Source organism: Rutidosis leptorrhynchoides, chromosome 10 (assembly GCF_046630445.1).
Source record: "Rutidosis leptorrhynchoides isolate AG116_Rl617_1_P2 chromosome 10, CSIRO_AGI_Rlap_v1, whole genome shotgun sequence".
Classification (NCBI taxonomy): domain Eukaryota; kingdom Viridiplantae; phylum Streptophyta; class Magnoliopsida; order Asterales; family Asteraceae; genus Rutidosis; species Rutidosis leptorrhynchoides.
This window is the reverse complement of record NC_092342.1, coordinates 206624131-206650021: the sequence shown is the minus strand read 5'-3', so window position 1 is coordinate 206650021 and position 25891 is coordinate 206624131. Positions and strand designations below refer to the sequence as shown.

Below are 25891 nucleotides of genomic sequence, written 5' to 3'. Positions count from 1 at the left end.
ACGGTACTTATACATATAGAGATATTAACCCAAACACCCATTTCCTGTTTATAATTCTAACAAATATCACACATCACTTTCACCTTACTTCTAACACCACCATCCTTTCTCTATCCGTTTTCTGTTATTCATCAAACCCACCCTCTATCTATCCCTATCGTTAACGAAGAGACATGATGGACTGCTGCTACTTCTAATTCATTTCTGCTGCAATCGTACTGCTTTTCTTTCTGTTCGAACAACAGGCTGCTGCTACAGCTGCTGTTACAATCCGCATTATATGCAAATGAGAGTCTACGGTTATGGCTTATATTCAGCGAAAATTATTGACACTTTATTAGAAACTAAATTGACAATTATGATATTATGCAAGTGGATAAAGAAAGGGGAGTAAGTGGACGGTAGGGTTGGGTATTATATATTTACTCAAAAGAAAATTCCCATATTGTGATATATGCGTATGATTGAGAAAAGAGAATAATGGCTGCTGGCCTACTACTTATTTTTTTAGGCCGATATGTATAAGCACAACCCCACTTGCGTATTAAAGAAAATAGAAATTGAGCTGTTGCAAGCTAGGATTCTTATTTGGGTCACCATCTTCTATTTATCTTTTAGGACGTGTTCATTATTTTTTTCTGACTATGAGGATACAAAGACGTTTGGGTTTTAAAATACCAAGATGATGGGCCATCAAAGTTGAATCAACTACACCACATGTTAAAGTGGTAGGGTTGCTAAGTTTGATATGCCGATTTGTTTTAACAGCAAAATATACATATTAGATTAGTAATGGACCTGGACAAAAGGGTTTCAATTAATGGTTAGTTGGTTGGATCCAACAAATCAAGTTAATGGACTATTAATATATGGACTCATTAAAGTTAAGTGGGCTTTAAAAATTGTTTAACATGGCTGCTACATCTAGTACATAAGTTGATGACGATGATGATGGAAACTAGATCATGTGATGATAGTATGATGATATATTGATGATGATGTTGATAACGTGATTACAATAAGATGATGATGTTAGAAAAATGATAGCGGGTATTAGGATGAACACGATTATAGATGATGATAATTAAAATGATAAACGATAATAATAATGGTGACGATGAATATGATAACGAATGGTCGATGATGTTAAATGGTGATGATACGATTAGGATGATAATGATTCAAAATAGAAAAGATGAAATGGGGGGACCGTTAAGGATGTTATTGGGTTAGCGGGACGTCGCGGGTTCAAGTCCGGGGAATGGCATTTTTTTTTTTAAATCTTGCTTCTTCAAAGGTTGTTCACCTTTATTATTATTATTAGAAAAAGTATTATTATTGTTATTAATAATGTCATTAACATTATTATTACCACATATTATTATTATTATTATTATTGTTAACATATGACTTTTTATTTATTTTAGTAATATTATTTTTATTGTTAATATAACTATAGGTATAAATATTAAAATACAAAATAAATATATATAACTTTTAAAATAACAAATATATGACTAAACTAAATCAATAATATATATATAAACTGGTTTGATTATAATTACATGTTAATTATATATTTTAATATATATATATATACAAATGATATAGGTTCGTGAATCCGAGGCCAACCCTGCATTGTTCAATATTGTGACGCCCCGTCAAAACACTTAACGGATCCGTCAGTTGGTCCCACAGCTTGATCGGACTTAAATGAATTAAATAAACAAAGTTGCATTCTTTTATTTCAAAAGTTTCCCAAAAAGGAAACAAACCAAAATATGTAGTCTCAAAACAACCAACCATAGTAATAAACCAAAAGTTGACACAAAACCTTGCCAACAAACCCACAAGTTTAAATTATCCAAAAATAGAATGCAAGCTTAAGTTTCATAAGTTGTTTCATAAAATCTGCCCAAATGCATGCAGACTCTTCTAAACACAGCGGAAGCATCACAAAACTCAAGTACCTGTGAAAACATGCAAGTAAACTGTCAACACAAAGGTTGAGTGAATTATAGGTTTAAATAATAAGTAAACTTTAGACCACAAGATTTAAAAATGCTAGAAAACATTAAACATTATTCCATTATCAATGAGCCACCTGGTAACCACTTAACCCTTTATTTACCCTTGCCAAACACAATAAAAATATACACTTGGACAGTGTATCTACAACAAATTACGAAGTACTAAACATTCCGATTATAAATTGCTAGCGCGACTAGCTCAAAATGGGGTTGTCAAACCCGATAGATCTATCCGTAGGATTCGCGTTCACCAGTAGAAACCAATGATTACAGTTACCAGACTAGGGAATATTTTTGTCCAACTCACAATGAATAATTAAATTTAACTGTTACTTGTGTCTAAACGTAAATAAAAATGCATGTAATCACATCCCAAAAATATACTTTGAAAAGTATGTAAAAACGGGACTATAACTCACCTTAAAAGCAACTGAAGAAACCACACAAACAAGCGAACAGCAAATAGAGTAAAGTGAGCAGGAATGATCACAACGCCGACCTATAAATAAAGCAGGTCGATATAAATAACTAACTTAGGTCAAGTCTTAGTATGATAGCTATTGTACATGTTGCAAGTAGACATAGAACAATACTCGGCAAGCATCGGTTTGACTGGAACAGCGTACGAACACATACTTTCAATTTTTGGAAAGTTTCTATTTTTGGAAAGTTTCCAAATTTAGAAAGTTCTATTTTTAGAAAGTTTTTAAGTTAGGAAAGTTTCCTTATTTAGAAAGTCAACAAAAGTCAAATGAAAGTCAAAGTCAACTGAAAGTCAACTCAAAAGTCAACCTTGGTCAAACATAGTCAACATTAATTTGAAAAGTGTACATTATAATAATAACATAAGCTATAATGTTTATTAAAGTTAAAAGTGTATAATTAAGTCATAACATAAGTTTAATTAAATAAAATGAATTATTAAAGTTAATATAAGTTGAAGTGATATAATTAATATATCATAAGTATTTAATTAATTAATTAAATATTAATCATATATAAGTATTATTAATTAATAATACATTTTTAAATCATATCATAAGTATTATTAATTAATAATGAATTATTAACCATATCATAAGTTTCTAATTATAATTATTAAATCATAAGTATTTAATAATTAAATTATAATTAAATAATAATTAAGTCTTATAATAATTAAATAATTATTTAATCTTTATTATAAGTCTTATAATAATATTCTCATAAAATAAATTTAATACTTATCATAAGTATTTTCCAATAATAATAAAAGTATTATTAATCGTAAGTTAAATTAAAATGTTAATTAAATCATAAATAATAATTAAATGATATTATAAATATTTATATCATAAGTCTTAAATAATAATAATTACTTCTTTTATCATAAGTAATTAATTAATAATGAAATTCATTATTTTTATCATAAGTTTTAGAATTAATCATAAGTTTTAATTCAAAAGTTCATCGGATCGTATCTTGAGCTCCGGGTGTTGATTTCTGGCGAGCCTTATATGCATCTCCGCCTATTCAAACCACCCGACACAATGGTGCACTCAAGAAAACAACAAGAACAGTCCACAAGTCGTGGTAATCAGCCATGACACCACTTGGACCTTCAATTTTCTCAAAACCGTGTTTTAGTCATAACGGGTGAACCGTGGCTCGGATTTAGGTTACCCGAACATGAAAGTTCGTCCCACCATCAGTACTAACACACTAACACACCCTAAAGACTCCAATGAAGGTCACAAAGTCGGACCAAACCTGGTTCATGTCAATATCACAATTCAATCTTTACAAAATACTAATTTGATCATAACTAGGGCTCCGGGAATCGAAACGACATGAATTCGGAGTCTAAAATTAATGTCTTGATGAGAGGAACTCATCTAGATAGTTTATTTTAACTTTTATATCAGTCACAAACCCAGAATACACGAAATAGATGCTGTCCAGAATTTTATAAATTGAAAACATGCAATTATGAGTACATCTATGCATACAAACATCATTACAATAATCCAAAAACATCATACTACTAAATAATCATCAAAATACAGAAAATAAATGAAAAATTGAAAATTCTAGGGTTAGGGTTTATACCCTAATCGAGAAACGATTGATGTTATCGCGTAGAGAACGGAACGAGGAACGCGTTTATACTAATTACTCCTTGATCCAAGCTATAATTTTAGATGATGATGGTGATGTTGGGTGAGGATGGCGATGGCCAAGGAGCCAAAAGGGAGAAAGAAAAATATTAGGGAATTATTTAGGAGCTAGGTTTTTAGAAAGTGAGTTGTAAATCACAAAATGGAAAAAAGACAAGGCAAGGCTCCACCCCTCTAAGGGGTTCGGCCGATTTTGAGATGGGGTGGGCCCCATGGTGGGTCAAACTTGTTAATTGATAATTTCTGATGGCCCGAAAGCCCGAACGAGTCCCGAAACGCGAAAACGCACTTACGCGATTAAAAATCCGGAAAGATAACAAACGCGCGACGACAAATAAATATAAATACACTATATAATAATAAGATCTTAAAATATCATATTTAAAATATTTAGGATTTAAATGTCCCAAAAACTCGACCGTTGGTTTGAAAACCAAAAAGATTCGCCGGATGGAAATCCGCGAGACGTAGAAACGTATAAATTTAAAATATGAATACAAATATTCACATAACACATAATAATTAATATATATATATATATATATATTATTACAAAAATAATAATATAGGTCATAGAAATGACGTGGCACACTAACAGTTAACGGCCGTTAAATAATTAACTGAAAAAGATAACGGAAAAAGCAGGGTCGTGACAGTACCTTCCCGTTACGGAAATTTCGTCCCGAAATTTAAGCAGGCGCAGGGGTTGACTCGGCATTTGAGAACAAATGTGGGTATTTCTGCTTCATCTGGTCTTCACGCTCCCAAGTGAACTCGGGACCGCGTCTAGCGTTCCATCTGACCCGAACAATAGAAATTCTGCTCTGTTTAAGAGTCTTAACCTCTCGGTCCATGATTTCAACAGGCTCCTCAATAAAATGCAATTACTTATCAACTTGAAGTTCCTCCAAAGGAATAGTCTGATCAAATTCAGCCAAGCACTTCTTTAAATTCGAAATATGGAAAACATCGTGAACAACACTGAGTTCTTGTGGCAATTTCAAACGATAAGCCACCGGTCCAACTCTTTCAATGATCTCAAAAGGTCCCATGAAACGAGGACTTAACTTTCCCCTTTTACCAAAACGGATTACGCCCTTCCAAGGCGAAACCTTTAACATAACACGATCACCAACTTGAAATTCAACATCTTTCCTTCCCTTATCGGCATAACTCTTTTGTCGACTTCTAGCAGTTCTCAACCTTTCTTTAATTTGTACAATCTTCTCAGTAGTCTAGTGAATAATCTCTGGACCTGTAAGTTGAGCATCCCCAACCTCATTCCAACAAATAGGAGACCTACATTTCCTACCGTACAAAGCTTTAAACTGTGCGGCTTTAATACTTGCGTGGTAACTGTTGTTATAAGAAAACTCAGCTAGCGGCAAATATTTATCCCACCCATTTCCAAAATCGATGACGCACGCTCGCAACATATCTTCTAATGTCTGAATGGTCCTTTCACTTTGACCATCCGTTTGAGGATGATAAGCGGTGCTCATATCCAACCTAGTACCCAAGGCTTCCTGTAAAGATCGCCAAAACCTCGACACAAATCGACTGTCTCGGTCAGAAATAATCGACACGGGGACACCATGCCTAGAAACAATCTCTTTCAAATACAAATGGGTGAGTTTCTCCATCGAATCAGTTTCCCTAATCGGCAAAAAGTGAGCCGACTTAGTGAGTCGATCTACAATCACCCAAATCGCATCATAGCCACCCGAAACTCTTGGTAACTTAGTAATAAAACCCATAGTGATACCTTCCCACTTCCACTCGGGAATTTCTGGTTGCACCAAAAGTCCAGACGGTTTTTGATGTTCAGCTTTGACCTTAGCACGGGTCAAACACTTAGTCACATACTTAGCTACATCACCTTTCAAATTATGCCACCAATACAGCTCCTTAAGATCCTGATACATCTTTCCTGAACCTGGATGAATAGAGTATCTGGACTTATGAGCCTCATCCAAAACAAGTTGTCGAAGACCTCCAAATTTTGGAACCCATAGACGTCCCGCAAAATACCTAGTACCATCAGCTCGTACTTCAAACTTCCTAGCTACCTTTTCTACATTCTCCTTCACGAAATTCTCCTCCTTTAAGGCTTCTTGTTGTGCTCAAGAATCTGCCTAACGATGTTTGATCTAATTGTAATATTCAAGGCCCTAACCCCTCGAGGTTAAGTCCTTTCTTTACGACTCAATGCATCAGCCACAACATTGGCCTTACCCGGGTGATACAAAAGGTCACAATTATAATCATTCAACGTCACAATCCATCTTCGTTGTCTCATGTTCAACTGTTTCTGATCGAGGATATGTTGAAGACTCTTGTGATCGGTGTACACAGTACTCTTAACACCATAAAGATAGTGTCTCCAAATTTTAAGCGCAAAAACAACAGCCCCCAATTCTAAATCATGAGTTGTATAGTTCTGTTCATGAATCTTCAACTGTCGTGACGCATACGCAATAACCTTCTTCCGTTGCATCAAAACGCAACCATAGCCTTGTCGCGATGCATCACAATAAACAACAAAATCATCATTACCCTCCGGTAGTGACAAAATCGGAGCGGTAGTCAACTTCTTCTTCAAAATCTGAAAAGCATTCTCTTGTTCATCCTTCCACTCATACTTCTTCCCCTTATGCGTTAAAGCAGTCGGAGGTTTCGCAATACGAGAGAAATCCTAAATGAACCTTCGATAATAACCTGCCAACCCTAAGAACTGACGAATCTGAGTAGGAGTTTTCGGGGTTTCCCACTTTTCAATCGCCTTAATTTTAGCAGGATCAACTTGTATTCCCTATTTATTAACAATATGACCAAGGAACTGAACTTCTCTTAACCAAAAAGCACACTTAGAGAACTTAGCGTACAACTCTTCTTTCTTTAACAAATCAAGCACTAACCTCAAGTGTTCTTCGTGCTCTTCATCACTCTTAGAATAGATAAGGATGTCGTCGATGAAAACAATAACGAACTTGTCCAGATAGGGTCTACACACACGGTTCATGAGGTCCATGAACACAGCAGGTGCATTTGACAATCCGAACGGCATAACAAGAAATTCAAAGTGACCGTAATGGGTGCGAAAAGCAGTTTTTGAAACATCAGATTCTTTAACACGCAACTGATGATAGCCAGAACGAAGATCAATTTTTTAATAAACAAAAGAACCCTGAAGCTGATCGAACAGATCATCAATTCTAGGTAGAGGATAACGATTTTTAACAGTGAGCTTATTCAGTTCATGATAATCAATGCATAAACGAAAAGAACCATCCTTCTTCTTAACAAACAGAACGGGAGCTCCCCAAAGGGGACGAACTAGGACGAATAAAACCTTTGTCTAACAACTCATGGAGTTGACTCGACAATTCTTGAAGTTCGGAAGGCGCAAGACGATAAGGAGCACGTGCTACAGGAGCAGCGCCGGGAACAAGATCAATTTGAAATTTTACCGCGCGTTGCGGCGGAAGGCCAGGTAAGTCATCAGGAAACACCTCGGGAAAATCCCTAACAATGTGAACGTCATCAACGTTCTTCACTTCCTTACTAGGATCAACAACATGAGCAAGAATAGCATGACAGCCTTTGCGGAGATGTTTACGAACTTTCATACAGCTAATAAGATTTAACTGTGTGCATTTCTTATCTCCAAAGACCATCAGTGGCTCTCTAATCACATCAGTAATACGAATAGCCTTATCATAACACACGATCTCAGCACGGTTCGCAGATAACCAATCCATACCAATAACAATATCAAAACTACCAAGTTCAATCGGTATCAAGTCTATCTCAAAATCCCTACCACCCAGATTAATGTTAAATTTACGATGTACAGTCTTAGCAGTAAGTTCTTTACCATTTGCTACTTCAACAACATAAGTATTGTCTAAGGGAGTTAACAGCGTTTTGATTCTCGGACTTAATTTACTTGACATGAAACTTAAATCAGCCCCTGAATCAAATAGTACATAAACTGATAAATCGTTGACTGGGAATATACCAGTAACAAGCTTAGGATCTTCCTCCGCATCCTTAGCATTAATGTTGAACGCTCGGCCGCGTGCAGTTTCAGCAGTCTTCTTGTTGGGACAAGCATCTCGGAAATGCCCCGGCTTCCCACACTCATAACAAACCCTTTGATTACCTCCATTATTCGATTTCCCATTACCATTACCATTACCACCTCTATTACCAACATTATTATTATTACCACCAGCCGCGGAAGTAGCAGAACCCGGCAAAAGCACTGTACAATCTTTAGCAATGTGCCCTTGCTTGGAGCACCTCTTACAAGTAACTGTGCAGTAACCATCATGAGCTTTATAGCAACGAGGACACACACGCTAATTTCTGTTGTTAGCACCTGAGGTATCCTGTTTCTTCTGCTGATTTTGGTTTTGATTGCGGTTGTTATCCCACTTTCGTTTCCCATTATCAACCTTCTTGACAACCTCCTCACTAGTTTCAGCAACTGTAGTCTTGCTTCTTCTCAACACCTTGTCATTAAGTTTGTGGGCCATAGACATAGCCGCCTCAATAGTCTAGGGTTCACTAGACTCAACCCCGTGTTCAATCTTCTCGGACAAACCATCAATGTAAGCCTCAATTTTGCGGTCCTCATCCGCATAAACCCTAGGACACAGCAAAGTTAACTCGAAAAACCTTCGTTCATAGGCATCTAACTCGGTGCCATGCATTTTCAAATTCTTGAGCTCAACCTCTAGGTTCTTAAGCTCAACCCGAGGTCTATAGCGGGTGATCAATCTTTCCTTAAAATCATTCCAGGCCAAACCATAAGCTACATCGCTTCCCAAACTACTAACCAGATTGTTCCACCATGTCAAGGCACTATCCTTGAGAGTGCAACAAGAAAAACTAACTTTGTCCTCTTCACGGACCCGACTGACCCTGAAAATAGATTCGATCTTCTCGAACCAACGAGTAAGCCCTATTGGTCCTTCCGTACCACTGAATTCTTGGGGTCGACCAGCCATAAAAGTCTTGTGGGAGCATCCCACCTGGTTGTTGTTCACATTGGCGTTAACATTAGCATTTGCTACCATAGCAGAAGCAATTCCTTCATTGATCAGGCGTTGCATACGCGCTTCAGTGGACTCTCTTGGAGGCATGATCTTCAAAATAGAACAACACATCCGTTAGTACCAAGAATAATACTAGTGTCATAAAGGAATAGATCAAAACACGAAAAGATTAACCATCATAAATAATAGTTAACAAACACTATGAGTAATAACATGACAGTTATGATTGTTATAGAAATAACCATCACATGCATACATATTTTATGATAACATCATACAACATACATAGCACCTAACATACATGAACATATATTACGCATAATATAACATGCCAAGAGCCACAACATCAGAAATAAAACATGATAATGATAATAGATGTCATAAAAATAACCATCCATACATAATGAAAAATATCCCATAACAAAATCTTAATAAAATCCTCGGAAAAACGCCGTACATAACCCAAAATGTATGTATAAAAAGGACATTAAGTCTGATGAAATAGATAATCAATATGAATAATCACATCACATTCGCTTAGAGCGGGTGTGATAAGCTGGTCCAGCATGAGTCTCAGCAGGATCCTCATACTTACGCAACTTCCCTTTCACTACCTCCAACTCTTCCTTCAACACACGAACAGTGCTCTCGAGAGCCTCGAACTTAGCATTAACTTCTCAATCACGCTTACGGTTCGCATCCTCAACCCTATGCTTGAAAGTGATAAAGTTACCCATGTCGGCAAGGATCTCGTCCATAACTTCATTATGTGGCAAAGTGCGCAAACAATCACTAAGGGCATTAATACGTGTCACCTCATTATAAGCCCGGTTCATGTGAGTAATGGTAGAAAAATAGTAATGAACAGGATCATCGATCTCTGGTTGATTAGCACGACGTCTAGCAGGAGACGGTGGAGCAGGAGCAGCAACAGAGTTATCGCTCGAAGTCGATATCTGCAAACAGCAAAACCGCAAACCACATACCAAAAAGATATGAAAGCTAATAATATAACTTATACGAAATAAAATGCATAATAATGTTATAGCAAAAAGGTCGAGCTGTAGACTAGACTCTAATGCACCCTAATAACCACGGGTTGACCACATTAAGACCACCTAGTTACCTACAACCAACGCTCTGATACCACATGTGACGCCCCCGTCAAAACACTTAACGGATCCGTCAGTTGGTCCCACAGCTTGATCGGACTTAAATGAATTAAATAAATAAAGTTGCATTCTTTTATTTCAAAAGTTTCCCAAAAAGGAAACAAACCAAAATATGTAGTCTCAAAACAACCAACCATAGTAATAAACCAAAGTTGACACAAAACCTTGCCAACAAACCCACAAGTTTAAATTATCCAAAAATAGAATGCAAGCTTAAGTTTCATAAGTTGTTTCATAAAATCTGCCCAAATGCATGCAGACTCTTCTAAACACAGCGGAAGCATCACAAAACTCAAGTACCTGTGAAAACATGCAAGTAAACTGTCAACACAAAGGTTGAGTGAATTATAGGTTTAAATAATAAGTAAACTTTAGACCACAAGATTTAAAAATGATAGAAAACATTAAACATTATTCCATTATCAATGAGCCACCTGGTAACCACTTAACCCTTTATTTACCCTTGCCAAACACAATAAAAATATACACTTGGACAGTGTATCTACAACAAATTACGAAGTACTAAACATTCCGATTATAAATTGCTAGCGCGACTAGCTCGAAATGGGGTTGTCAAACCAGATAGATCTATCCGTAGGATTCGCGTTCACCAGTAGAAACCAATGATTATAGTTACCAGACTAGGGAATATTTTTGTCCATCTCACAATGAATAATTAAATTTAACTGTTACTTGTGTCTAAACGTAAATAAAAATGCATGTAATCACATCCCAAAAATATACTTTGAAAAGTATGTAAAAACGGGACTATAACTCACCTTAAAAGCAACTGAAGAAACCACACAAACAAGCGAACAGCAAATAGAGTAAAGTGATCAGGAATGATCACAACGCCGACCTATAAATAAAGCAGGTCGATATAAATAACTAACTTAGGTCAAGTCTTAGTATGATAGCTATTGTACATGTTGCAAGTAGACATAGAACAATACTCGGCAAGCATCGGTTTGACTGGAACAGCGTACGGACACATACTTTCTATTTTTGGAAAGTTTCTATTTTTGGAAAATTTCTATTTTTGGAAAGTTTCCAAATTTAGAAAGTTCTATTTTTAGAAAGTTTTTAAGTTAGGAAAGTTTCCTTATTTAGAAAGTCAACAAAAGTCAACTGAAAGTCAAAGTTAACCGAAAGTCAACTCAAAAGTCAGCCTTGGTCAAACATAGTCAACATTAATTTGAAAAGTGTACATTATAATAATAACATAAGTTATAATGTTTATTAAAGTTAAAAGTGTATAATTAAGTCATAACATAAGTTTAATTAAATAAAATGAATTATTAAAGTTAATATAAGTTGAAGTGATATAATTATTATATCATAAGTATTTAATTAATTAATTAAATATTAATCATATATAAGTATTATTAATTAATAATAAATTTTTAAATCATATCTTAAGTATTATTAATTAATAATAAATTATTAACCATATCATAAGTTTCTAATTATAATTATTAAATCATAAGTATTTAATAATTAAATCATAATTAAATAATAATTAAATCTTATAATAATTAAATAATTATTTAATCTTTATTAAAAGTCTTATATTAATATTCTCATAAAATAAATTTAATACTTATCATAAGTATTTTCCAATAATAATAAAAGTATTATTAATCGTAAGTTAAATTAAAATGTTAATTAAATCATAAATAATAATTAAATGATATTATAAATATTTATATCATAAGTCTTAAATAATAATAATTACTTCTTTTATCATAAGTAATTAATTAATAATGAAATTCATTATTTTTATCATAAGTTTTAGAATTAATCATAAGTTTTAATTCAAAAGTTCATCGGATCGTATCTTGAGCCCCAGGTGTCGATTTCTGGCGAGCCTTATATGCATCTCCACCTATTCAAGCCACCCGACACAATGGTGCACTCAAGAACACACCAAGAACAGTCCACAAGTCGTGGTAATCAGCCATGACACCACTTGGACCTTCAATTTTCTCAAAACCGTGTTTTAGTCACAACGGGTGAACCGTGGCTCGGATTTAGGTGACCCAAACATGAAAGTTCATCGCACCATCAGTCCTAACACACTAACACACCCTAAAGACTCCAAGGAAGGTCACAAAGTCAGACCAAACCTGGTTCATGTCAATATCACAATTCAATCTTTACAAAATACTAATTTGATCATAACTAGGGCTCCGGGAATCGAAACGACATGAATCCGGAGTCTAAAATTAATGTCTTGATGAGAGGAACTCATCTAGATAGTTTATTTTAACTTTTATATCAGTCACAAACCTAGAATACACGAAATAGCTGCTATACAGAATTTTATAAACCGAAAACATGCAATTATGAGTACATCTATGCATACAAACATCATTACAATAATCCACAAACATCATATTACTAAATAATCATCAAAATACAGAAAATAAATGAAAAATTGAAAATTCTAGGGTTAGGGTTTATACCCTAATCGAGAAACGATTGATGTTATTGCGTAGAGAACGGAACGAGGAACGCGTTTATACTAATTACTCCTTGATCCAAGCTATAATTTTAGATGATGATGGTGATGTTGGGTGAGGATGGCAACGGCCAAGGAGCCAAAAGGGAGAAAGAAAAATATTAGGGAATTATTTAGGAGCTAGGTTTTTAGAAAGTGAATTGTAAATCACAAAATGGAAAAAAGACAAGGCATGGCTCGACCCCTCTAAGGGGTTCAGCCGATTTTCAGATGGGGTGGGCTCCATGGTGGGCCAAACTTGTTAATTGATAATTCCTGATGGCCCAAAAGCCCGAACGAGTCCCGAAACGCGAAAACGCACTTACGCGATTAAAAATCCGGAAAGATAACAAACGCGCGATGACAAATAAATATAAATACACTATATAATAATATGATCTTAAAATATCATATTTAAAATATTTAGGATTTAAATGTCCCAAAAACTCGACCGTTGGTTTGAAAACTAAAAAGATTCGCCGGATGAAAATCCGCGAGACGTAGAAACGTATAAATTTAAAATATGAATACAAATATTCACATAACACATAATAATTAATATATATATATTATTACAAAAATAATAATATAGGTCATAGAAATGACGTGGCACACTAACAGTTAACGGCCGTTAAATAATTAACTGAAAAAGATAACGAAAAAAGCAGGGTCGTGACAGTACCTTCCCGTTACGGAAAATTCGTCCCGAAATTTAAGCAGGCGCAGGGGTTGACTCGGCATTTGAGAACAAATGCGGGTATTTCTGCTTCATCTGGTCTTCACGCTCCCAAGTGAACTCGGGACCGCGTCTAGCGTTCCATCTGACCCGAACAATAGGAATTCTGCTCTGTTTAAGAGTCTTAACCTCTCGGTCCATGATTTCAACAGGCTCCTCAATAAAATGCAATTGCTTATCAACTTGAAGTTCCTCCAAAGGAATAGTCTGATCAAATTCAGCCAAGCACTTCTTTAAATTCGAAATATGGAAAACATCGTGAACAGCACTGAGTTCTTGTGGCAATTTCAAACGATAAGCCACCGGTCCAACTCTTTCAATGATCTCAAAAGGTCCCACGAAATGAGGACTTAACTTCTTACAACTGTTTTATTAAATTCTTTTGAAATATATTTTGAACTGCGAATACATGAACTGCTTTTATAAATGTTTGACGAGATAGACACAGGTAAAACATTCCTCGAATGAATTATTATGCAGACAGAAGTTCTGCGGATTATTATTGAATTATGTGGACATGATAATTGCCACCATTTAATTATGTGGACATGATAATTGCCACCATTGAATTATGTGGACATGATAATTGCCACCATTGAATTATGTGGACATGATAATTGCCACCAATTGAAGTGAATGTTATGTATTGAGAGAATGATTTTATACACATGTTATGTGTATGTTATTTTTGTGCACGGAATATGTGTACGGTTACTATGATTTATGAAAAATGGTTTTGTGCACGAGAAAGGTGTACTGTATTTAAAAGATATCGCATGTACATTACAGGTGGGTATAGGATTCGGGCCCATTTGTACTATGCAGGATTTAAATATTGTGGTCTATCAAAATGATGAATTTTATTGTTTTTATGATAAACCTATGAACTCACCAACCTTTTGGTTGACACTTTAAAGCATGTTTATTCTCAGGTATGAAACAAATCTTCCGCTGTGCATTTGCTCATTTTAAAGATATTACTTGGAGTCATTCATGACATATTTCAAAAGATGTTGCATTCGAGTCGTCGAGTTCATCAATATTATTACTAAGTCAATTATAGTTGGATATATTATGAAATGATATGCATGCTGTCAATTTTCGATGTAAAGCAAGTTTGTCTTTTAAAAACGAATGCAATGTTTGTAAAATGTATCATATAGAGGTCAAGTATCTCGCGATGTAATCAACTATTGTGAATCGTTTGTAATCGATATGGACTTCGTCCAGATGGATTAGGACGGGTCTCTACAGGGGCGCCGGGGAAATTCAGCTTATTTAAAAACTCGACTGGATATGCTTGTTGTTGCTCCAGTGCGTCCGTTGATCCCTTGCATATTTCATCCGAGCTTTGATATGTCATACTTTGATATTGTAGTTTCTTGAACATGCGCTTATTAATCTGGTCTGCATCATCGTTTCTTGGTGTTAAAATTGCCCTTTCGCGTAAATAGTCTTCATCTTGATGGTTTGCTATGAAATCTGGAAATATGGTATCAACAATAGTGTCAATTGGGGATGTGTCTGATTCAACAATATACTCCTCGGGAATTTTTATCCATGTTGCCTCATCTTCCCCGTCTCGGGTAAACGCTGAGACATTGCCATCTCCAATATCGAGGACCCACTTATTGAATAACCTTTTTCTTGTGTCAATGGTACCATCGGGAGTGTATTCATTGACCCGCATAATTTGTGATAGTGTATGTAGCTGACAATGATTCCACAGGTTAGAGTGGTTAATGCACGCTTGGATAACTTCTTGTCTTTTGCCTTTCGGTATCACCGGTAAGATCTGTCTAAAATCACCTCCTAGTAGAATCAGCATTCCGCCAAAGAGCCTGCCTCTGTTTGCTTCATCTTTAGCGCCTAAAATATCCCGCAAGGTTTTATCCAATGCTTCAAATGCATATCTTTGAGTCATGGGAGCTTCGTCCCAGATTATTAAATGTGCTTGCTGAATGAGATCAGCCAGGTGTGTTTTCTGTTTTATACCGCAAGTGCTATTCTCCATGAGTTCTAACGGGATGACAAATCTACTGTGGGCAGTCCGGCCTCCTGGTAAAAGCAACGATGCGATTCCTGTGTATGTAAATTGTTAAAGCTTGTGATTTCATGTAAAAGGCTGAACGTGTGTAAGGATATGTTGGATGTTGGTAGTTTCGGTTTGTAGTTGAATATTAATTTGAAAAGGTGCAATTCGACAATATAATAGTAAGTTCATGGTTTTACATTATCTGTAAAATTATACGTGGCTAACATAATACATAAGGGGGTCACAAATGTCTCACGTGATAGTAAATAAAACTTTAAGTGTATATACAAAAAGGGAAAAAGATTAGTTATGGGAAAAACCTTATAATTATAAAGTATGGGTAAAGCATCAAAATAATAGTAGGGAAATTTTAATTTATAATGAGTGAGCATATTTTCATTATTAATTGTAGTAAATATGGAGTTAGATATCAATCAGACATGGTTTTGTTTTTAAACGGCCATACCTGATGATGCCACCGCAAGAATGATCATCTTTTCGGATATGAGCTTGGTCAATATGGTATTGTAGACGAACGTTTTCCCTGTACCCCCAGGTCCATATAGGAAAAAAAGCCCGCCCTTCTTTTGTATTACTGCTGCAATAACCTGCTCATAAATGGCTAGTTGTTCTGGGTTGAGAGAGTTGTGAAGCGTGTTGTGGAGGGTTTTCATTTCCTGAAGATTGTAGTTCAATTCCTCTCGTATAATCCGATTGTCCATATGGGTTAGGAGAGATTGGTCAGTGTAACAACCCTGCTTTTTCCGTCACTTCCGTTAACTTTCTGTTAATTAATTTAACGGCGATTACTTGACTTTTATGCGTTTATGTGTAATAAATACATACTTGATTCTTGGAGGGTTACAATAATTAATATGGGTTGATATTAATGCGAATAAACATTTTAGATAAAGAAATATGATAAAAACGACACGGTTTTGATAACTGCTTTTCGAGCAACGAAACGCTCGGGTTTATTTTAATAATTAATTTATTAATTATTAACTTTTTAAAAATATTTAATTTATTGGATTTTTAATAAATTAAACGTTTAGTTGCGTTTTAACGATCGGTTTAGCGTTCCGGGCCTTCGGTACGACTAAACGGCACTTGAAACGGACCACGAGTACAAGCAATCCTAACGAAGTTAAATTTACATACCAATTAATCTAAATATAAAAATATAAAAAATAAAAAAAAAAACTCTTTGACAAACACTGCCATAATACATACACTACGTAATAGAGAATGGATGGATGTCCAAATTTGACTAACATTTATCAAGTTAAAAATTTGCATTTGCATGTGGGTTTCTATTTTAAATTAGTGATTTAGTGGTTCATGAAATGTGTAGTGTTTCAAAGTGAAAAGAATGTAGCTTTAACATGTGCAAGTTGTAGTTGGTTATTGATTATTTTGTTGCCTCACTAAATTATCAATTATTTCCAAATATGAGTTAGTTAGAGTCAAAAGCGATAGGCAAAGGAGTATTATTAATTATATTTCTCAAATTCTACATATACTCACATATACGTAAGTAGCTAGAGGCTATCTCTTCTTTGAATAAAAACCAATAAATATTTGTTTCTAAGTTTTGGCAAATTATCTTGATCCATATTACTATACCACTAATTCCTCGCTAAGGTAAGATCTAAAAACTCTATTTTTCCATATTTATTTTCTAATCATATGATTTAGATGTTCTATTGCTCAATTGGCCGCGATTGTACATATATTTAGTCGTTATATTATCCGAATTGCGAGTTAGGGTTTAATCACGAATTGTATTTCTATGCTACTAATTTTGTGACTTTGTTTTCTGCAATTGACAAGTGTTTAGATGGATAGCTTTCGAAAAACTATTAACTTTAGGCTTTGATTTCACTTGATTACGTTACCGTATGCTTAAGATATGTTAAATCGAAGTTTTGACTAGTTTATGATTGAAATCCGAATTCTTTGCGATATATGTTTATTGAATTAGCTAATGAAAAGTGTACTACTGTAATTATTGTGAAAAATCATGCATGTTAGACTTAAGAATTGCATCAAAAGCTTTTGAAATGCTCCCGATATGTTTAAACGAAGATTCATACGTTAAAGTGTACCGAAACTGTTTTAATGCTAGAAATAATTACCTAGAGTGAACTAGAAATTGATTGAGACTTTGATCTTCTGGATTACGTTATTTCATATGTTCCTTGACATATCTCATTTGTATGTTAACATCTGAAAACGTTAATTTCCATGAGTTATAAACTTGATAATTTGACATGTCTAGTTGATGTCTGAAACTGATAGATCAGTAAAGATCGGTTAGTCTGTACAAATTGGCTAAACAAAAATTTCTCAATTTTTGATATGTGTTAGTTTAACTTGTCCTTGAACTATGTCCACTGGTCTTGTATCAATTTCATGTTCCTAGCTCCGGTTATAGCCAAAACGAAATCAGTGCGCGGTCAGAAACTGACTTGGCAAACCATAAATATATCCCTTCTGATTCCTGACTTTTAATTATCGTATGAGACCCTGGCTGGACTTTTTGGAATCGATTTTGAGTATACTTATGATCTGGAGTTTGCCATGTTTGCATGAATTTTGTACTATGAGATAATATGCTAAGTTTGCTACATGTACATGAACTTTGTGCACAACGATAAACTGAAATTGTGAAAATGACCATGTATGACATAAAACGTGTTGTTTGACTTAGGATTGACATGTTTACCAACATTTGACATGAACCTACTAATTTTGACCTTATTTGACTACTTTGACCAAGTTTGACTTTTGGTTTGACTTTGTTTGACTTTGTTTGACTTGTCTAGTTGACTATATGTTGACTTTTACTTTGAAACGCGTCGAGTCGAGCAATAAAACAACTTAGACTATGAAACCACATTTATTTAAGACATAATTAATGACCAACTTAAATACGTATACTTAGGTTGCATTACTCGGCTATAATCCGTACAAGTCGTTTGTCTTTCAATCCGAGCTTTATTTCAAAGGTGAGTCTACAGTCCCTTTTTTACATGTTTTCAGGGATGAGAATATACGCTGTTATACTTACTTTATCAAATGCTTTTGTATTTACACGAGTACTATATATGCATATTGAGTTTGTTCACAAAGCCTCGGGCTTGAATACTTTTAATACCATCGGTGTAAGCACAATTTAGATGGACGGATTCGTTAGGTTGACAACCTCACCCACTATAAAAACAGCGGTGCACTTACTTTGAACATTAAATATATTTGAACCAGTGTATAACATTTTATGAGGTAAAGGCGGGTATAGTGGATTCTATGCTCGGGTCATTGCTAGTATTCAGGTGCTCATAGACTATGCAAACGTTTCGCAACTTGGAATTGTACTTGTAAAATCTCGTGGTCAAGGAACTTAAACTATTTTTCTGATAACTGTCTTTCATAAATTGTTACATTACTTTAAACCTGTAGATTCACCAACATTATTTGTTGACCTGTTTTTGCGTGTTTTATTCTCAGGTCCTTAAGAGGTAGACTTCCACTGTGTTTGCTGCATGGTCTGGCCGTGGAGTCAGCATATTATTTAAAGAACATTATTTACTTTCGCATTTAAAACTTTTGTAACTGTTTAAATATTGTTGGCTTGTGGTTACGATCACAATCGTGTTTCTATTTTGGAATTTATTGACTTATGTTTTGAAGTCAACTTTTAATAAAATTAAGTGTGATTGCTTTAAACGTCTCATATAGAGGGCGTAATTGTTAACTGTGGGACCTTGATTAACGTTCCGTCAGATGGTAATGTGGCGGGGTGTTATAGATGGTATCAGAGCTAACAGTTCGTAGGGAAACTAGGACTTGCATTAGTGTGTCTGATTTGGTCATTAGGACACTTTAGTGAGTCTAGACTACGACCGAGACTTAGTCATTACATGAGTACTTTATGACTAACGTTATTTGTTTGACTAACCTGCTTTATATGTGTTCTTGTCTTGTGAGTTAGATGTCACAGGATTCCGGAAACAGTAGCAACAACTCAAGTGTGGCTGAGGTGAATGCACCGGCTCCTGCTCCAGCACCAGCACCTGCTCCACACCAGATGCCTAACTATCCCGTTAATCTTTATGAGTTGGATCTGATTCATACTAATCGAAACAGGAATGTAGTTGATCGTGTTAATGCTTTGAGTGATGTTGCGAGGACATACCCCCATCCTGATGATCTCGACAGGTTGGACTCAAGGGTTACGTCCCTACACACTTATATGTACAAGACCGAAGCAAGGTTCTTCGACATGGAGCGATTGATAACAGCCTTGACTGCCAGGGTTGCTGCGTTGGAGGCAGAACGTGATAGGCCGAGGAATGATGGACCTGCCTCCCGTACCCAACAGAAGAGGAAGTGAAGGGTCGTTGACCATGAGCTTCTTTTCCTTTTTCATCCGCCATACTTTCCTTAATTGATTATATAAGACTTACCGGGTGTTATAAACCGGGCTACTAGCACATTATGTTTTTTGTTGGGTTACTACTTTTGGATGTTGATTTATCACTCTTGAATTTTATTTATTAATAATGGTGGATTATGCTATTAATGATTATTATCTTTTATTGTATGCGGTACTATCCTGTATTCAATAACATTGTATGATTATAATACTTGTGTTATGTGATACTGCCATGATATCATTGTTACTACTTAGTACTACTACCATTGCTATCACTACATAACACTAGTGCCACTACTATTACCACTAGTGTCACTACTACCACTACTATCACTAGTGACACTACTATCAATACTATCACTACTATCACTACTACCACTACTAGTACTGCTTACACTACTTCTCACTACTTACGAATTTTTTTCGTACTATTATTATTTACTAGTCTTCAACACTCGTTGCTAGTATATTTTTGTATATAGTGTTGTTTTGACACTGACATAGTGTGTTTTTCTGTGTTGAAGATGCCTCCGAAGGAATCAACCGCTGCTCAGATCAGGAGATTGGTATCTGAGGGTATTGCGGCCGAGAGGGCTGAACTATTAAGAGAATTCAACAACGACCGCATCAGCAACGATCGTGGTGGTTCGAGTAACACCAATGGGAACGGCACTCAAGGCCGTAATGGATGTTCTTACAAGACATTCACTAGTTGCAACTCGCATCCTTTCAACGGAACTGAAGGACCCATTGGTCTCACTCGATGGTTTAAAAAGCTTGAGTCGATTTCCGCATCAGCGGGTTTAACGATAATGACCGGGTAGGTTTTGCTATGGGCACGCTGTCGGACAGTACGCTCACCTGGTGGAACAACTATGCTCAATCCCTGGGTCATGATCAAGCTTATGCCCTACCTTGGGAAAATTTGAAGCAAAGAATGATAGAGGGGTATTGTTCACGGAACGAGGTTAAGAAAACGGAACGCAAGTTCCGAGAATTGAAGTTAGTAGGCAATGATCTCACTGCCTATAACAAGAGGTTCTTTGAGCTGGCGCTAATGTGGCCTGAAATGGTTACTCCTGAGAAGCGAAAGTTTGAACTATACATCGAAGGTCTAAGTGAGAATATTCAAGGCGGGGTCACTACTTCTAAACCCGTAAACGTGCAAGAAGCTATTGACATGGCTAGTTTGTTATTGGACCGGATTGCCCAGAGAGGGAAGGGTACTACAGTTAATGAAAATAAGTCCAATGATGGTAAGAGGAAGTGGAATGGTGGTCAAGATAAAAATTTTTACCAACAGCCATTCAAGAAGCAAGATACTTACTGCAACGACACTGGGGTCGCCGGAACTAACTCCGGGTATAAGGGCAAAAAGCCACAATGTCAAAAGTGTGGCAAGCATCACACCGGAAACTGTGCAATTCTAATTTGTGATCGGTGCAAGAAGTTTGGTCATTTGGCTAAAGATTGTAAGGTTAACCTCAACGGCAACACCAACAACAACAACACTGCAAATAATGCGAACAATGCTGGTAATGGTAAGAACTGTTTTGGTTGCGGACAGCTGGGTCATTTCAAGAAAGACTGTCCTAAGAACAACAACAATGGGAATGCTCGAGGCAGGGCATTCAACATCAATTCTGCGAAAGCTCGTGATGAATCGAAACTAGTCACAGGTACGTTTTCACTCAATGAACAACCTGTTTATGTTTTGTTTGACTCTGGAGCTGATAGAAGTTTTATATCTAAGGATCTCTGTTACAATGTTAAAAATCCCGTTTCTCCCCTAGATAACGTGTATTCCATAGAACTAGGGAATGGTAGCTTAATGAGAGCCGATAAGATTTATTGCGGTTGTACTTTGACATTAGAGGGTAAACCTTTTAGCATTGATGTGATACCAATTAAACTGGGAAGTTTTGACCTTGTGGTTGGAATGGACTGGTTAGCTAATAACAAAGCCGAGGTGGTCTGTGACCTAAAGGCTATTCGTATTCCTATTGCTGACGATGAATCTATGATGATTTATGGAGAGAAGAACGGTTCATAATTACATCTCATTAACTGCTTGAAAGTTCAGAGATACGTGAGAAAGGGATGTATCGCGTTTATGGCTCATGTAAGCCAAATTGTACCTAATGAAAGGAGACCCGAAGACGTTCCTATAGTTAAGGAATTTCTTGAAGTTTTTCCAGAGGAGTTACCTGGTCTCCCACCACATCGAGAAGTTGAGTTTCAGATACATTTAGTGCCAGGAGCGGCACAGGTGGCTCGTGCATGGTACAGACTTGCACCCCAGAGCTTCAAGAGTTATCTAGCCAATTGCAAGAGTTGTTAGACAAGGGATTCATCCGACCGAGTTCTTCACCTTGGGGAGCTCCGATTTTGTTTGTTAAAAAGAAAGATGGGTCGATGAGGTTGTGTATCGACTACAGAGAATTGAACAAGTTGACAATCAAGAATCGGTATCCGCTATCGAGGATTGATGACTTATTTGATCAACTACAAGGATCGAGTTATTATTCGAAGATTGATTTAAGAATTGGGTATCACCAAATGAGAGTCAAAGAAGCTGATGTCCCGAAGACGGCGTTTAGAACACGCTATGGACATTATGAGTTTACAGTGATGCCGTTTGGTTTGACGAACGCACCAGCAGTGTTTATGGACCTCATGAACCGTGTGTGTAAGCCATACCTAGATAAATTCGTCATTGTGTTTATTGATGATATATTTGTGTACTCCAAGAACAAGGAAGAGCACGAACAGCATCTACGATCGATATTAACCATGCTTAGAAAAGAGCAGTTGTATGCAAAGTTCTCTAAGTGTGACTTTTGGTTACCAGAGGTACAATTTCTTGGCCATGTTGTAGGGGTCAATGGAATACAGGTCGATCCAACAAAGATTGAGTCGGTTAAGAATTGGGAAACTCCAAAGACGCCAACTCAGATCCGGCAATTTTTGGGTTTAGCTGGTTACTACGGGAGATTCATCAAAGGATTCTCTAAAATTGCCCGACCATTAACCGCGTTGACTCATAAGGGCAAGAAGTATGAGTGGTCAGAACCGCAAGAAACTGCATTTCAGTTGTTGAAGGAGAAGTTAACAACTGCACCGATATTGTCTCTACCCGAGGGAAGTGAAGATTTTGTTGTTTATTGTGATGCTTCACGTCAAGGAATGGGTTGCGTGCTCATGCAATGAAATAAGGTTATTGCTTATAGATCGCGACAGTTAAAGATTCATGAGCAGAATTACACTACGCATGACCTTGAATTAGGAGCTGTTGTCTTTGCACTTAAAATGTGGAGACACTACCTGTATGGAACCAAATTTACTATCTTCACTGACCATAAGAGTTTACAGCACATATTCGATCAGAAACAGCTCAACATGAGACAACGACGTTGGATGGAACTACTTAACGATTATAACTGCGAACTTCAATACCATCCGGGCAAAGGGAATGTTGTGGCGGATGCTTTAAGCAGAAAGGAGCGAGAGAAACCCCTCAGGGTTAAAGCTCTTAATATAGTTGTCCGTACAAATCTCACATCATAGATCCGGGAAGCACAACGAGAAGCCATGAAGCAAGAAAATGTCGATGTTGAATTTCTCATAGGAATGGATAAGAAATTTGACATCAAGGAGGACGGAACAAAGTACTTTGCTAATCGAATATGGGTACCAAAGTTTGGTGGATTGAGAGAACTAGTGTTGGAAGAAGCACACAAGTCAAAAATGTACCAAGATTTGAAGGCGTTTTATTGGTGGCCAAATTTGAAAGCTGATATTGCTACCTATGTCGAAAAGTGCTTGACTTGCGCTAAAGTCAAGGCTGAACATCAGAAGCCATCAGGGTTATTAACTCAACCAGAGATTCCCAAGTGGAAGTGGGAAGGTATTACCATGGATTTCATCACGAAACTGCCGAGAACGGCGGGAGGATACGATACTATTTGGGTTATCGTAGATTGTCTCACTAAATCTGCACACTTCTTACCGATAAGAGAAACTGATAAAATGGAGAAGTTGGCTCAGGTTTACATTAAGGAAGTCGTCTCGAGGCATGGAGTTCCTATATCTATTATATCCAATCGCGACAGCAGATTCACTTCAAGGTTTTGGCAGTCATTACAGAAAGCAATGGGGACCCGTTTAGATATGAGTACAGCATATCACCCCCAGACAGATGGCCAAAGCGAACGAACTATTCAGACTTTTGAGGACATGTTGCGAGCATGTGTCATTGATTTTGGAAACGGATGGGATAAGTACTTACCAATAGCTGAGTTCTCATACAATAACAGCTACCATGCGAGCATAAAAGATGCACCTTTCGAAGCGTTGTACGGAAGGAAATGTAGATCTCCCGTTTGTTGGAGTGACTTGGGGGATAGTCAGTTGACAGGTCCTGAGATTATTCAGGAGACAACTGAGAAAGTTCTACAGATTCAGGAACGATTGAGAACGGCTCGGAGTGGTCAAAAGAGTTACGTCGATGTTAGACGGAATGACATAGAATTCCAAGTTGGTGACAAAGTTATGCTTAAAGTATCACCTTGGAAGGGTGTCGTACGGTTTGGAAAACGAGGTAAATTGAGTCCTAGATATGTTGGACCATTCGAGATAACCGAAAGAGTCGGACCGGTAGCTTACAAGTTAGAACTTCCACAAGCACTCAGTGGTATACACGACGTTTTTCTCGTATCCAACTTGAAGAAGTGCTTAGTCGACGAGAATTTGATTATTCCATTAGAGGAACTGCGTATCGACGACAAACTTCATTTCATTGAAGAGCCTGTCGAAATCTTGGGTCGTGAGGTCAAACAGTTGAAGCAAAGCAGAATTCATATCGTTAAAGTTCGGTGGAACGCGAGAAGAGGACCAGAGTTCACGTGGGAGCGTGAAGATCAGATGAGACTGAAATACCCGCAACTGTTTCCCGAGAAAACTACTTCAGCGGACGATCACTAAAATTTCGGGACGAAATTTTCAATAACAGGTGGGTAATGTAACAACCCTGCTTTTTCCGTCAATTTCGTTAACTTTCTGTTAATTAATTTAACGGCGATTACTTGACTTTTATGCGTTTATGTGTAATAAATACATACTTGATCCTTGGAGGGTTACAATAATTAATATGGGTTGATATTAATGCGAATAAACATTTCAGATAAAGAAATATGATAAAAACGACACGATTTTGATAACTGCTTTTCGAGCAACGAAACACTCGGGTTTATTTTAATAATTAATTAATTAATTATTAACTTTTTAAAAATATTTAATTTATTGGATTTTTAATAAATTAAGCGTTTGGTTGCGTTTTAACGATCGGTTTAGCGTTCCGGGCCTTCGGTACGACTAAACGGCACTTGAAACGGATCACGAGAACAAGCAGTCCTAACGAAGTTAAATTTACATACCAATTAATCTAAATAAAAAAAAAAAAAAAAAAACTCTTTGACAAACATTGCCATAATACATACACTACGTAATAGAGAATGGATGGATGTCCAAATTTGACTAACATTTATCAAGTTAAAAATTTGCATTTGCATGTGGGTTTATATTTTAAATTAGTGATTTAGTGGTTGATGAAATGTGTAGTGTTTGAAAGTCAAAAGAAGGTAGCTTTTAACATGTGCAAGTTGTAGTTGGTTATTGATTATTTTGTTGCCTCTCTAAATTATCAATTATTTCCAAATACGAGTTAGTTAGAGTCAAAAGCTGTAGGCAAAGGAGTATTATT

The 25891-nt window shown here is 36.3% G+C and overlaps 1 protein-coding gene across 1 annotated transcript in view; it reads right to left on the bottom strand.

Moving 5' to 3' along the window:
• LOC139870771 (uncharacterized) overlaps window positions 1–16414 on the bottom strand; it is a 62098-nt gene extending 45684 nt beyond the window's left edge. Inside the window, exons 1-2 of the mRNA XM_071858547.1 lie at window positions 16159–16414; window positions 14910–15739 (exon numbers count right to left, since the gene is read on the bottom strand). Of these exons, the coding sequence (XP_071714648.1) occupies window positions 14910–15739; window positions 16159–16414 (1086 nt within the window). The remainder of the gene's footprint in view (window positions 1–14909; window positions 15740–16158) is intronic.
• Between the last annotated feature and the right edge of the window lie 9477 nt (window positions 16415–25891).